The 16,070-nt window shown below is 39.1% G+C and overlaps 2 protein-coding genes across 7 annotated transcripts in view; one reads left to right on the top strand and one right to left on the bottom strand.

Moving 5' to 3' along the window:
• The window catches only part of PRIMPOL (primase and DNA directed polymerase), a 49,594-nt gene extending 35,816 nt beyond the window's left edge, over positions 1–13,778 (top strand). For 4 of the 5 annotated variants that reach the window (XM_064369832.1, XM_064369822.1, XM_064369826.1 and 1 more), the window contains 6 exons: positions 1,158–1,246; positions 4,311–4,400; positions 4,478–4,586; positions 10,442–10,524; positions 10,607–10,653; positions 13,425–13,778. In XM_064369832.1, the coding sequence (XP_064225902.1) occupies positions 1,158–1,246; positions 4,311–4,400; positions 4,478–4,586; positions 10,442–10,524; positions 10,607–10,653; positions 13,425–13,673 (667 nt within the window). In that variant the 3' untranslated portion in view covers positions 13,674–13,778. The other variant, XM_064369831.1, reaches the window with a different exon arrangement.
• A 113-nt stretch (positions 13,779–13,891) lies between these two features.
• The window catches only part of CENPU (centromere protein U), a 40,866-nt gene continuing 38,687 nt past the window's right edge, over positions 13,892–16,070 (bottom strand). For both annotated transcript variants that reach the window (XM_012452859.2, XM_012452858.2), the window contains exon 13: positions 13,892–14,286. In XM_012452859.2, the coding sequence (XP_012308282.2) occupies positions 14,173–14,286 (114 nt within the window). In that variant the 3' untranslated portion in view covers positions 13,892–14,172. The remainder of the gene's footprint in view (positions 14,287–16,070) is intronic.

Below are 16,070 nucleotides of genomic sequence, written 5' to 3'. Positions count from 1 at the left end.
GATACAAAAATCCATAGATATAAAAGGGTGTACTATTTTCACATAACCCACACACATCCTCCATATACAATACTTCAAATCCTTCCATATTACCTGTACCTAAAACAGTGCACATGCTATATAAATAGTTCTTATACCATATTGTTTTCAATTTGTATTATTTTCATTGTTGTATTGTTTATTTTTATTTATTTACTTATTTTTTTGAGGTGGAGTCTCGCTCTGTCCACCCAGGCTGGAGTGCAGTGGTGCGATCTCAGCTCACTCCAACCTCCACCTCCCGGGTTCAAGCAGTTCTCCTGCCTCAGCTTCCTGTGTAGCTGGGATTATAGGTGCCCACCACCATGCCTGGCTAATTTTTATATTTTTAGTAGAGATAGGGTTTCCCCATGTTGGCCAGGCTGATCTCAAAACTCCTGACCTCAAGTGATCTGCCTGTCTCAGCCTCCTAAAGTGCTGGGATTGTGGGTGTGAGCCAACACTCCTGGCCTATTTTTATTGTTTTTTAAAAAATATGCTTTTGGATGGGCACAGGGGCTCCTGCCTGTAATCTCAGCGCTTTGGGAGGCTGAGGCAGGTGGATCACCTGTGGTTGGGAGTTTGAGACCAGCCTGACCAACATGGAGAAACCCCGTCTCTACTAAAAATACAAAATTAGCCAGGCATGGTGGCAGGTGCGTGCAATTCCAGCTACTTGAGAGGCTGAGGCAGGAAAATCACTTGAACCCAGGAGGCGGAGTTTGTAGTGACCCAAGAATGCGCCATCGCATTCTAGCCTGGGCAACAAGAGAGAAACTCTGTCTCAAAAAACCATGCTTTTGATCTGTGGTTGGTTGAATCCGCAGATGTGAAACCATGGACCCACAGCTTCAGCAATCCTAGAGTCCCCTGAGCCATTCTGTAATTAAGGATAATGTAAATAATCACCAACCTATTCTTTAGAAAAAATACTTTCTTTAATTGACAAATCATATTGTTTTTGTATGTGTAGGGTTCGTGGATTTGTGGGCAAATGTGGTATAAATGTCCTGGAACAATTATCTGCCGAACAAAGTATTTCAGTGTGAACTATTTGGAATTCAGTGTTCTTTCTGTAGCCAGGCCTTGTTAGTTCTAGTGTAATGGTACTTTTTTTCTTTTACCTGTTTCTTCTTCAGGTTCTCAGATACTTTAAGAATTCTTACATGTGACCCATCTCAGAATAAACAAAAAGGAGTTGGATATTTTAACAGTATCAGCACTTCAGGTAAATTTTTTGATGTTTGTTTTTCTTTTTGAGACAGGGTCTCTCTTTGTCACCCAGGCTGGAGTACAGTGGTGTGGTCTTGCTTACTGCAGCCTCCTCCTCCCAGACTCAAGCCATCCTCCTGCCTCAGCCTCCAGAGTAGCTGGGACTACAGGCATGCACCACCACGCCCAGATTTTTGTATTTTTAGTTGAGATGAGATTTCACCATGTTGCCCAGACTGGTCTCCAGCTCCTGGGCTCAGGTGGTCTGTCTGCCACAGCCTCCCAGAATTCTGGAATTACAGGCGCAAGCCTCTGGCACCTACTTCAGGTAATTTTTAAAAAATAATTTCCTATCAAAATGTAAGATACAGAATCTGTTTTGCCTTTAACATCTTAAATCTTAAATATTCATAACCACTGATCTTTCAAAAACTATGGCTAGCCAGGCATATTGGCTCACACCTGTAATTCCAGCACTTTGGGAGGCTGAGGTGGGAGGATTGCTTGACCCTAAGGGTTAGAGACAATCCTGATCAAATTAGGAAGACCCTGTCTCTACAAAAAGTACAAAAATTAGCCAGCAGTTGTGGTGCATGCCTGTAGTCCCAACCACTTAGGAGACTGAGGCAGGAGGATCTCTTGAGCCCAGGAGGTCAAAGCTATGGTGAGTCTTGATGGTACCATTGCACTCCGGCCTGGGCAGCAGAATCAGACCCTGTCTCAACCAATCAGTCATCAATAATCAATCAATCTACTTCTAGCTTTCTATCTCAAATGAGAAGAGTATGAAAAAGATGTTTATTAAAGTATTATTCACTAATTTTCATTTTATGGTGTTTTTCAAAAAAATAATGTAGGTTATTTGTATAAAATAAACATATAAGAAAGTGAAAACTAAAAGTATTTTTACACCCTTCTGTCCACAATCAAAGGCAGATAACCACTGCAGTCATTTTCTTTTTAACCTAGAAGAGCTTTTCCTATATTTCCAATGTAGTGGAGATCTTCCTGAGTCTTTGAATGGTTGAATGGTTTTTCACGGTACAGCTCTATCATAACTTACCCGTTTCTCTACTGAAAAACGTGTAGTGTTTTTTCCTAAGATTTCTTACATAAACCCTCCAGTAAAATTTTTATACACATTTTAGTATATTGCTATTTAAAATAGTGAAAACCTGAAGCAATCTAAATGTACAACAAAATTGGATAGGTTGTATACTATGAAATCCTCTACCTGTTAAATTTAAATTGATAAAGCCTTTTTAATGTGGAAAACACCCATTTGTAATGTTAAAAGAAAAAACAGTCTCAAAAATTATGTGTATGGTATGATTAAAAGCTAACTTTAAAATATGGATAACATTTTCTTATGTTTATTTTCTCCTGTTTTATATCTTTATAGACATTGATTTAGAGTCTCTTCCTCACATTTCCACATTAATGTATTTTCCAATATTTATCCAATTATATATATTATTTTAGTAAGTGAAACATAGACTTCATTTAAAGAAAACTAGATTTTTGTCCTTAAAAGTTAAATGATACTTAAAATAGGTCATTCTAAATTACTACAGTAGGTTTTTAGATAGAAAATATAATTGGATTGTTAGTACTTTCAAGCTAAAGACCTCAGGGCACACACCTGTAGCAAGTCAGCTGAGTGTATTACCAGAGCAGCAATGGCAAGCACACACCACGGGGAACCTCAGTGGAGTGGGGCATCTCGGGAGGAGGTTGGAAAGGACTGGTAAGGTTGGATTTGGGCTTGGAATGGGTGGTTTGGGGGAGTATACCAGGAAGCCTGGGGTTTGTTCTGAGTTGGGTGTTGTCAGGGACGATTCTAGGATTGGGTTTTTTTTTTTGAGACGGAGTTTCGCTCTTGTTACCCAGGCTGGAGCGCAATGGCGCGATCTCGGCTCACCGCAACCTCCACCTCCTGGGTTCAGGCAATTCTCCTGCCTCAGCCTCCTGAGTAGCTGGGATTACAGGCACGCGCCACCGTGCCCAGCTAATTTTTTGTATTTTTAGTAGAGACGGGGGTTTCACCGTGTTGACCAGGATGGTCTCGATCTCTTGACCTCGTGATCCACCCGCCTCGGCCTCCCAAAGTGCTGGGATTACAGGCATGAGCCACCGCGCCCGGCCCAATTGGTTTTCTTAGTAAAGCTTAACTGAAAGGAAATCAGACTAGAAATTAACACTGTAATTGGTTTAAAAAGAAAAAAAAAGCAGCAGTCACTCATATTATCCAGTATTGTGGGTGTTTGGTCATTTTTGTGGTTTGGAAGATGTTCCTGTTTTGTCTGTGTTCAGACATGATTACAGAGTGGTCATCTTTTGCCTTGAGTCCTCATGACCACAGGATCTTATCTGTTGTTGAAGTTCTGGGAGATTGCCTTTGTTCACAGGAGAAGGCCCAGGCCGAGGTAGGTGTGCCGGGCTAGCACAGGGCGCACCAAGGCCTGGCTGATGGAGCTAGGCCTGCTGTGGACGTGAGGGGCTGTCATTCTCTTTGCCAGAATGAAGACAGCAGTTGAAATTATTTCAAATGCTTTTTATGAAATTAGTTAACATTGGCTGGGCATGGTGCCTCATGCCTGTAATCCCAGCACTTTGGGAGGCTGAGGCAGACGGATCACGAGGTCAAGAGATCGAGGCCATCCTGGCCAACATGGAGAAACCCTGTCTCTACTAAAAATGCAAAAATTAGCTGGGTGTGGTGGCACACACCTGTGGTCCCAGCTACTCAGGAGGCTGAGGCAGGAGAATTGCTTGAACCCAGGAGGTGGAGATTGCAGTGAGCCGAGATCATGTCACTGCTCTCTAGCCTGTGCAACAAGAGTGAAACTCCATCTCAAAAAAAAAAAAAAAAAAAAAATTAGTTAACATTTGACCAATTGAAAAGTTTGAATTTTACCTGCCTCCTTGTAGTGTAACAAACATGAATTGACTGAAATTGCTAAAAGTGGGGGAAAGTTGAGAGCTTGCAAAACCCGTAATTGTACTCAACAACATTTAATCAAAATTTAACTTCTCAACTTTCAGCTGTTGTAATTTATAAAAAATTCTCTCTGTTGCAGTACAAAGCACTGAAGGTTTTCAGTGTTCACCCTATCCTGAAGTTGATCATTTTGTTCTTTCTTTGGTGAATAAAGATGGCATTAAAGGAGGTAAAGTTAATCTCATTCTTTATTAACTGTTATATGATAGAGTGATGGTACCTTTAGAAACATTATTTGCATTTTAGGAATTCGGCGTTGGAATTACTTTTTCCCAGAAGAATTATTGGTTTATGATATTTGTAAATATCGTTGGTGTGAAAACATCGGAAGACCCCATAAGAGTAATAATATCATGTAAGTAATATCATTAATGATTTGTTTTTATTTAACCAATATTATATTTTAAATGTTTATAACTTTTTTTTTCTTGAGACGAAGTCTCACTCTGTCACTCAGGCTGGAGGGCAGTGGTGCGATCTCGGCTCACCGAAACCTCCGCCTCCCAGGTTCAAGCCATTCTCCTGCCTCAGCTTCCCGAGTAGCTGGGACACAGGCACGCACTACCATGCCCAGCTAGTTTTTTGTATTTTTAGTAGAGACTGGATTTCACAGTGTTAGACAGGATGGTCTCAATCTCCTAACCTTGTGATCAGCTCGCCTCAGCCTCTGCAAGTGCTGGGATTACAGGCCTGAGCCACTGCACCTGGCTTATAACTTTTAAATAAACTTGAGAATATGAAAATTACTTTGTTTTAAAAATAAATTTAGTTGTAGTAAATTTCCTTTTTTTTTTTTTTTTGAGACAAAGTCTTGCTCTGTTGCCCAGGCTGGAGTACACTGGCGTGATCGTGGCTCACTGCAACCACTGTCTCTGAAGTTCAAGCAGTTCTTCTGCCTCAGCCTCCTAAGTAGCTGGGATTACAGGCGCATGCCACCATACCCGGCTAATTTTTGTATTTTTAGTAGAGACATGGTTTCATCACGTGGGGCAGGGCTGGTCTCGAACTCCTGACCTTGTGATCTGCCTGCCTCAGTCTCCTAACGTGCTGGGATTACAGACATGAGCCGCTGCGCCCAGCTGTTGTATTGAATTTTTGTCTGTTGTATATGGTTAGCATTTTATAATATTTGATTTAAATGCTGTAATTATTGCATTGCTTCTGGAACGTCAGCTCTATGTGTACTTTATTTGCTGAGATAACCCCTTAGTGTATCTGAAGAGGACAGGGGTGGGGTTGATAGGACTGGGAGAAGGCCATGGGGGGAGCAGTGAGGGTGGGAAGCATGCCTCTCCTTCCTGTTCCCACTGGCCCTTGCCACCTTAGGGATTCTACGTTGAAGTGGGCAGGTTTGGGCAAGAATGGATCTTCTCAGTTAGTAGCAAGAGCTGGAGCTAGGACTGTGTTAAGTTGTTCAAGACACAGCATGGCATTGAGGGTACTGGTATTTATTGAATGCCTGCTGTATATGCCAGGCCCTGTTGAGATTTTCTTTAAAATGCCTATAGCAAGAGGGGGGAAAGCAAAGGATGAAGTAAAACCAGAAATAGAATTTTAAATAATAAAAGGATGTGGTGAGAATAGAGATAAATAGCAATCCAGTAGTTACCAGTTATGATGTGAGAAATTTTGCTGTTTTTTTTTTTTCTTTAGTGAGGTCTTAGATAGGAGCTGTTTTCTGTTTCATGTCAAAGCAACTCCTGTATCATCAAGCATATGCGGCCTATGTGTACGACGTGGGAGAACGATTGGGAAGCTGAAAACACATTGGGTAGCATGGTCCAGTGCATACTTGATATACTTAGATTAATTCAGTTTAAAAAAAGCTTAATATATGCTCAATACACAAAGCTATAACAGAAAACATGAAGAGGTCACCCATAGTGCCATAGCCTGGGGATAACTGCAGTTACAGTTTGAGTATCTTCTATTCTTTTTTCTATGCATATTCCCAAAATTATTATATGATGATCATACCACTTTGAATTATATATCCATAATCTATTCTGTTTTATAACTGTGGAATATATCATACATATAAAAGTAGAGATAACACACTTTTTTAAAAAAATGTTCTGAGACAGAGTCTCGCTTTAGCCCAGGCTGGAGTGCAGTGGCGCGATCTCAGCTCACTGTAACCTCCACTTCCTTGGTTCAAGTACTTCTCCTTCCTCAGCCTCTCAAGTAGTGGGATTACAAATGCGTGCTCCTACCCTAGCTAATGTTTGTATTTTTAGTAGGGATGGGGTTTCACCATGTTGGCCAGGCTGGTCTGGAACTCCTGACCTCCAGTGATCCACTTGCTGCAGGCTCCCAAAGTGCTAGGATTACAGGTGTGAGCCACACCCAGCTGAACACACTTTTATTTGCACATTTTAAAGATTAAAATACCTGTTGTATCTGCCACCCATCTTCAGAACCAGAACCTGATGAAACCTCAGAAGCACCTGTGGGCCCAGCCTCAATTTCCGTCTCTCCCTGGCCCTCAGAGATTGTAGCCATTATTCCGGATTTTGTGTTCATCTTTTTCTTGCTTTTATGATTTTTCCCATATACGTTCATATCTCTAAACAATATACTGTTTTCCTTTGCTTGTTTTGTAAAAAAAGGTCTTTTCACTTGCCTTGCGGTAGCATATCTATGATCTTTACCCGTGTTGCAGCATGTAGCTTTTGCTTCGTGTCATTATTGTATAGCATGCATGTATATAAACATAAACGTGTCAGTTTATCTATTTTCCCACAGTGGACATTTGGGTTGCTGTTATGAACCATGAAGCTGGGAACCTTCTTGTACATATGACCTAGTACACATGTTGCAAGAGTTTCTCTAAGTGGACTTGCTGTGTCATGCAATATGCACATATTTAATTTCATTAGATCATAAATTGTTTTCCCAAATGGATGTGTCAGTTTATAGTGCTGCCAGCAGTGTTTTGAGATTTTCTACTGCTCCATATTCTCACCAACACTTTAGTATGGTTAGGATTAAAAAATTGATTTTGCTCATCCGGCAGGTATAAAACAATATGGTGGTTTTCATGGGAATCTCCCTGATTACTAATGAAGTTAAGGATTGGGTAATTGAATTACATTCACACAAATCAGAAATCTTGCCCAGTATCAAGCTTTACTAATAATGTAAGGACACAAGGACTGAAAAGGCACAAATGGGGCAGAGCGAGGCCTGGGGCATCTGGCCTGGCTTCCCTAGCGCTTCCTGCCTGCCCTCTCTGACTCAGGCAGAAACCTGAGGCAGAAGTGAGCAATCCCTGCACACAGCAGGAAGCCCCAAGGTTATGAATTACCTCATTTTACACTCACGTTGCATAGCTGGGTGACATTTCTGGAGAGCATGCCTCATAATCCATAGATTCCAGGCTTATTTACCAAATGCAATTCTAAAGTCAGAAACATCCTACAAAGAGCAATCTGTAGGTAAGGACTGACCTCCTAGCGTTTGGTCCAGAAGTTACCAGATTTTCTTGGTTCATGGTTCCCCTGGTGTCTTCGTTTTTTCACATTTTCTCTGAGGCCAAAATAACTACCTGAGTTTTGTTAATGAATTAGTTACTTTCAAACAACTTGATAAGTATTTATGTCCTAACAATTTAGTAGCAGTTTGAATAATAGTATCCATAAACTTAAAAAAAAGACAAAAAACTTTTATTTCATTCTTAAATACTGTTACTTATTAATGGGATGTATACACTCTATTTTTTTTTTTTTCATTGTTTTGAGACAGGATCTTACCCTGTCACCCAGGCTTGAGTACAGTGGCACAGCCCAAGCCTGAGTGCAGAGTGCAACGGCTCACTGCAGCCTCCATCTCCTGGGCTTGAGTGATCCTCCTCCTTCGGCCTCCCGAGTAGTTTGGACTACAGGTGTGCCATGATCTCTGGCTGATTTTTTTATTTTTTGTAGATGGGGTCTCCCTGTGTTGCTCAGTTTGGTCTTCTGCCCTCAAGCTATCCTCCTGCCTCAGCCTCCCAAAATGCTGGGATTACAGGTGTGAGCCACCTCGTCAGCCCTATGTATGCCCTCTTAAACCTTGGAATCAGATTAGACGCCACCATTCCCAACTAATATCTTGTTCTCCATTGATGTTAATGGCGCTTTTTATTACAAACACACCCCCAAAGTGCAGCTCTACAAAGATGGAACATAAATGAAAGAAATGAAGTACAGTGTCACGTTGAACATGTGAACTGTAAGCAAGGCGTTTTCTGATCGCTCAACAAATGTCAAGTTTCACTGTGCTTTTTAGAAATGTTTCAATATCCTCCAGTGCCCGGGGCACTTCACTGTACAGTTTGGGAGCCACAGCATTAGCTCATCGGTTGGGAAATCTGTTCTAGAATGTTTAAGGAAAGATTAGACTTAAGTCGCCTGCCTTTTTTTTTGCTCCTGGGTACATGTCCCTTACCACCTTCCCCACCCTGACTACCTCAGGGAATGTTAGCCATCATTTCCTTTTCTGTGAAATGTGGGAAAATTTTAAACTAATCAAATTTTTAAGAATTTTAGTGATTGTAGGATTGTTTAGGTTTTCTGTTGCTTAATTTTGCTTAGTTTATTTTTATCTAGTACTTTATTTTACAAAATTCAAAGTTACTGGCAAAAATTGTTCACAATATTTTTAAAAAATATATATATATGCTGCATTTAATTTCTAATAACATTTGTGTCTTTGCCTTATGGTAAAATGGCAATTTTACTCTAATTTCATTTTCTTCAAATGCAGGCCTTGTTGATTCTTTTTACTTTTTGCTATTTATGACTTCCTGCCTTTTATTTTATTTATTTTTTTGAGATGGAGTTCTGTACTGCTGCCTGGGCTGGAGTGCAGTGGCGTGATCTTGGCTCACTGCAACCTCTGCCTCCTGAGTTCAAGCAATTCTCCTGCCTCTGTTTCCCAAGTAGCTGGGATCACAGGTGCCCGCCACCATTGGGACTGGCTCATTTTTTGTATTTTTAGTAGAGATGGGGTTTCACTATGTTGGTCAGGCTGGTCTCAAATGCCTGACCTTGTGATCCACCCGACTCAGCCTCCCAAAGTTCGGGATTACAGGTGTGAGCCACCACGCATGGTCACCTGCCTTTTATTAGGGTTTATTCAGTTGCTTATTTTCCACTTTAGTTACTTAATCCATGTATCTTTAGCCATTCTTCTTTCATAACACAAGCTTTTTTTTTTTTGAGACGGAGTCTCGCTCTGTCACCAGGCTGGAGTGCAGTGGCACGACCTCGGCTCACTGCAGTCTCTGCCTCCCGGGTTCAAGCGATTCTCCTGCCTTAGCCTCCTGAGTAGCTGAGATTACAGGCGCACACCGTCACACCCAGCTAATTTTTGTATTTTTTAGTAGAGACGCGGTTTCACCACGTTCGCCAGGATGGTCTCGATCTCTCGACCTCGTGATCCACCCACTTTGGCCTCCCAAAGTGCTGGGATTACAGGCGTGAGCCACCACACCCGGCCCATAACACAAACTTTTAAGATTGTCCTCTAAAGGTCACTTTAACTGCATTTCATGTATTTTAATATGTACACTTCCAGTCCATTCATGTCTAAGCATTTTCTAATTTCCACTATTTTTCCTTGAGCCATTGGTTATTTCAAAATGTTTTTAATTTCCAAATATTGTATTTCTATTAGCTTTTTATTTCTAAATTTTGCTTTATGCTCAGAGAATGTGTTCTGTATGAACCGATAATTTTGATAAAATTCACTTTATAGTTAGCATGGAATTGATTTTATAAAGAGCTCCTTCATGTATACCTATTAGATCAAACTTCTTAATTGCTTTTTGTCATTCATGTTTTCTGTATCCTTATTGGACCTTTGTGGTTATTTGATCTATAAATTACTGAGAATATGTTTTTTAAAAAACCTTGATTTATGGTAGATTTGCTTATCATTATAGTCTTGTCCATTTTTGCTCACATATGCTGTATCATTTGGCGAGTATAGGTTGAGAATTGTTCTATCTTCCTGGGGGACCTTTTGTCAGTATCTACTTTTTGCCCTACAGTTCATTTTGTGTGATTTTTGGCAACCATCATTTTGATACGTATGTATCTATTTCCATGCTTTTACTTTTTTTCTCCATCTTTAAGTCTTAGGCATTTCTTGGAACAATATGCAGCTGGATTTTGTTTTCTACCCAGTCTTGGTATTAATACTAGTTTTTTTTTGTTTTTTTAAACAAAGGATTCTGGTTGATCTGAAAAACGAAGTTTGGTATCAAAAATGTCATGACCCTGTATGTAAAGCAGAAAACTTCAAATCTGACTGTGAGTTACTAATTTTTACCTTTACCACAAAGTAAAAATTATATAGGTATAATATGTAAGTTTTGCTATCTTTCTGATTCAGGTTTCCCATTACCTGCTGAAGTATGTCTCCCATTTCTTTTCAAAGAGGTAAGTGCAGATTTTAGTGTCTTCCTCCTTACCAGGGAGTTCTTGGTACAGTAGTGTACATGAGCCATGAGTAGTGTCCAAATAGCTTTGAAAAACATTTGGTACCTTGTTTTTACTCATGACTGTATTATAGGAATATATTGTAGTGAATTTCCCATCTCAGCACATATCTCATAATATACATCTTTTCACTGCTGCTTGAGACGTACGGTTTAATCGGTCCCAGACATTTAAGAAGTTTCCCATGTTTTGCTTTTGAAAGTAACAAAATACCCATCTTTGTGTTTCTTTGAACATCTATATCTGTAGGATGAATTTCTAGAAGTAGAATTGTGTCAAAGGGCATATTCAGTTTTCATTTTGGTAGGTATTGCCAGATTGCCAAACCAGCATTTTTCTCTTAAAGATTTTTTATTTACCCAAATCATTAGCATGCATTGTGGAATGAATCGAAAATACATACAATTAGTCGAATGCGGGGGCCCATGCCTGTAATCCTAGCACTTTGGGAGGCCGAGGAGGGTAGATCCCTTGAGGTCATGAGTTCGAGAACAGCCTGGCCAACATGGTGAAACCCCGTCTCTACTGAAAATACAAAAATTAGCCAGGTGTGGTGGAGTGTGCCTGTTATCCCAGCTACTTGGGAGGCTGAGGCAGGAGAATCCCTTAAACCCAGGAGGCAGAGGTTGCGGTAAGCTACATAAAATTATAAAATACTCAAAAAGCAAGGGCAAACAATCTTCCTCACTCATTTGATCAGAGATAACTGATACATATTTTGACATGTACCTTCCAGAACTTACGTATGCTGTTTTTTTTGAAGTGGTAGCACACATACCAGTTCATAGTTTTACTTCCACTTAAAAAGTATCACAAATATTTTCAGTAGTACCTATTACCAAATTGCTCTCTGTAAGAATTACCGAATATTAGACTTCCATAGATTGATGAAAGCACCCATTACTCACACTTTGCCAACAGTGCTTGTTTGCCTCGAATCAATACTAATCTGGTAGGCAAAAAGCAGTACCTCAGTTGTTTTAATTTCCATTTCTTTAATGAACTCTTTTCAGATTCACTTGTTTGTTTAATGAAGTGCCTGTCCTATCCTCTGTCCATTTTTCTGTAACTTTTTTGCAATAACTTTAAGTACTCTTTTTGACGTATTTCTTTTATACTTTTAAATTCTAGTTGTTTTTTTTTGGTCACATCTATCAGCTTTTTCCTTTACAGTGTTATGGTTAGAATAAAAATTACCTGCTACAAGCAGAACAAGTGACTGATTGGGTTTATATTCTAGAAAACTCAATCTGGTTGATATCTACTGTCTTAAAACATGTCTCTCAAAAAAACTGTCTGAAATGGTGGAAATCCCGTTCTTGGTCTGCAGGAGCTGGACATAAAATAACTGATAGCCAGATTCTCTGGTAAAATACCAGGTTAAAATGTTTTGAAACAACTAAGAACAAAGTAAATTTTTAAAAATAAACTTTGTCACCAAGAGGAGGATGTCTGCATCATCCTTGTTGGTCTGGCTTGTGATTTAGACATTCACAATTGCAGTGCATTTTTAAGCTATTTTTTCTGCTTATCCAGTTAACACCTCAAAATGCCAAGTTGAAAGTAACTTTGGTATAATGTATTACCACTACTTGGACATACCCTTTTAAAATAATAAAACAAAGAAAAAGAGGCCAGGCTCGGTGGCTCCAGCCTGTAATCCCAGCACTTTGGGAGGCCGAGGCGGGTGGATCACGAGGTCAAGAGATCGAGACCATCCTGGTCAACATGGTGAAACCCTGTCTCTACTAATACAAAAAATTAGCTGGGCATGGTGGCGCGTGCCTGTAATCCTAGCTACTCAGGAGGCTGAGGCAGGAGAATTGCCTGAACTCAGGAGGCAGAGGTTGCGGTGAGCCAAGATCGCACCATTGCACGCCAGCCTGGGTAACGAGCGAAACTCCGTCTCAAAAAAAAAAAAAGAATAGAATGAACACCCACGTACCTATCACTTAGTTTTCAGTTAACATTTTGCCTTTCCTGCTTCACTTGTTTAAAAAATATTTTAAACTAAATTACCAGTTGGTGTTATTTACCTGCTTTTCTGTTGCAGTGATTATCTTACTTCATTGGTCACCTGAACTTACAGAAATGTACAATAGGGAACTCTGCCATCTGTCCTTCATGGGGTTGCCATTTGTTAGCATTTGGTTACATTCACTTTCTCCCTCTACTGTATACATATGCATTCTTATTTTTGATGACTCTTAAATTGTAGACATCAAAACTCTTCATCTCCTAATATTTAAGTATGTAGCTAAAGGAATTTTTATAGTATTTTAATGAGGGGGTGTCATGTTGCCCAGGCTAGTCTCAAACTCCTGGCCTCAAGCAGTCCTCCTGTCTCAGCCTCCCAAGTAGCTGCGATTACAGGCATGTGCCACTAAACTGAATAAGGACATTCTTTACATAAATAAAATTATTTAGTGGGAGGATCAACTAAATGTCCATTCTGAAGACATTCTATGGCAAAATAATTGATGTAATTTCAAATTTGCAGTTTCAAGTTTGTCTAAGCTTAAGTGCAGCAATGTTTCACTCAGTGCACTCATTCCCATGGTAAGATATCAGAGAAAGCATTCCTCCAGCATATTCACTTTAGTATCTTGTCACTTAATACCTTACTTCAACATAGAGTATATGGTCAAATCACATATGCTGAGTAAATATTTTCATATCCCACTCGCTCACCTTTCTCCACTGAAATAAAGGAAGAAGAGTTTACAACAGATGAAACTAGGAGCAGTGAAACCCAGAATCCTCGTAAGCCATCACCTAGCAAGCTGTCAATAGGTGCATCTGCTGACACAGACTGGAATAATGGCATTGATGATGCTTATTTTTTAGAAGCTACTGACGATGCTGAATTAGCTGAAGTGGCAGAGAACAGTCTTCTCAGTTACAATAGTGAAGTGGATGAAATTCCTGATGAACTAATTATAGAAGTATTACAAGAGTAGCTAATTCACTCTGGACACTTGTCACCAGGCTATAATTTGCCTGTCTGTCAGATTTGATAAATATATTGTTAAACCTGTTTACATAAATTAAGTTTTATCACTTTTCCAATTTTTGTTTTTTACTTCTATAAACCAATTTCACTGAAAATTAGTTTTGGTGTACTTAAATTCAGTAAAAATCCCCTTATTAATCAAAATTAGTCTATGTTCACATCAACTTAATTTTACAAGTTTATTACAACTTTTATATCTGGGGCTGATTAGACAAGGTGTCAACATTTTAAAATTTATTACTGAAGATATTAACCAGAAAAGATGATGACCTCTAAAACTACTGATGCCATTTAACATTGTTCACAACCATTTAATTTGAATAACAAATTTTAGATTCTGGTAAGTAGGCCTTAACTGCTTTGCAAAACTATTTAATAAAGTAGTTTCAGAAGGTAACAGCATGAGACTAGTCTTCCTATAGGCACGTTTTAGTAGACTGCTCTTCTCATTCCTGGTCAAGGAGCTTCTCTAACTGATGGTTGATATTTTGCAGATGGCTTTCGGCTCCCAAAAGTGTTCTTGCTTTAAATAACAGAGCTGGAAGGCTGGATGAATCATACTGTTGAAAGAAAATAATTTATATAATTAGCAATATCAAAACTTATTAACCTTGTCCCTACATAGCTCAATCTTATGACCAGTGCAAATTCTGATAGAGCTTTTTAACTAGAACCACTAATAAAATTGGTTTTCATCCATTTCCTTAGAACATTAATTGATCACAAAGTTGTTAGGAGCTGCTCTGCAAAGCTTGAACTGTTCTCATCCCAGATGATTCAAAGAACTGTGTCATCTCTATTACTGAAGACAGAAAATCATGCCTGGGACATGTCAAGACTTGATTTGGGCAAGTCTGCTTGTGCTGTGTGGGGTCTGCTCACAGAAAACCGTAAGATAGGTTTTACTTTAACTGAAAGAACTAATGGAATGAGAACACCAGACCCATAAAACATAAAAGTTTTTAAGAAAAAAAAAATCATCTAGAGAGATTATTTTTTGGGAAAATCAATTAAATGTCTCAAAGGTTGCCAATCCGAATGTTCTTAATGATTAAAGTTAAAATTAGAATACAAACCCAACATAAAATAGAACACACAATATCTAACTCACGATTTCGAAATAATTAAAGTCAAACTTCCAGTTGCAAATTGTATCTAAGGGTGCATGATTAATTTCTTACAGAATTTTATCATACTTTGAAAGTTTGCTGTTTAATATCATGTTTTCAAGATGACAGCAGAAAAGCTGTCACACCATCACTACCATACACGATACTGAGATTTTATGCAAATATTTGACAAGCTATGTGTTCAAGCTCTCCCAGGCACCTGCTCTAGGGAGGGATAAAGGTCAGTAACTCACATTTGTCACTAAGTGTTTAGAAGTAAGACATATACCCAAATATCTACCATCAATAAGGCAAAAAGGACAGTAACTACAAGAGAAGTGTAAAAAGGCACTAAGGTCACGCCAAGATCAGGATACTCATCCAGTGGTGTGATCCAGACAAGGCAGAGACACCAAACCTTGCTTTTAACCAAAGTATTATGTTCAGGCTGAATCAATGCTACAGGTAACTTCTCCAAATTGAGTAACCAAACTCCAAATCAAACTTTGGACTAGTTAGGTAATTTAAAAAATACCTTTAAAAGCGTTCTAGTTCCAGATCTCTAATATATAAATAACCTTTAGGCTCAGGAAAATTAACTTAGATAATTGTCAAAACCTTAACACTGAATTTAGAAGAATACAAATCTGATCATAAAATATATGTATACATTAAATTATATCTACATATTTTATATAAAATCCTATTAGGGTATACAATTTTTTTTTCTAGAACTTAAATATTTCTAATCTGAGGTGGATGGGATAACAGTACCAAAGTTTGCAGTAAAAATCCAGAAGCAACTATAAAATATGTTAATAAATCTGTTTTCCTACTATATTCCTTTTTAATGTTTCTTAATTTTTTTTGAGACAAGGTCTTGTTCTGTCACCCAGGCTGGAGTGCAGTGGTGCGATCACAGCTCAGTGCAGCCTGGACCTCCAGGCTCAATTGATCTTCCCACCTCAGCCTCCAGAGTAGCTGGGACTACTGGCATGCACCACCACCTGGCTAGTTTTTGTATTTTTAGTAGAGATGGGGTTTTGCCATCACCCAAGGCTGGTCTTGAACTCCTGGGCTCAAGAGATCTACCTGCCTTAGCTTCCTGAAGTCCTATGATTACAGGTGTGAACCACCATGCCAGCCTGTTAACTTCTAAAATCATACCTACCAGTTATATGGGAAAATGGCTTTTCACATACAAAAGATGCTGTGAGGGCTAGACAAAATAGAAA

This window comes from Aotus nancymaae, unplaced genomic scaffold, assembly GCF_030222135.1.
Source record: "Aotus nancymaae isolate 86718 unplaced genomic scaffold, 86718_ANA_hifiasm-v0.15.2.pri h1tg000006l, whole genome shotgun sequence".
NCBI lineage: Eukaryota > Metazoa > Chordata > Mammalia > Primates > Aotidae > Aotus > Aotus nancymaae.
The sequence above is the reverse complement of the archived record's forward strand: the minus strand, read 5'-3'. Positions and strand labels throughout refer to the sequence as shown.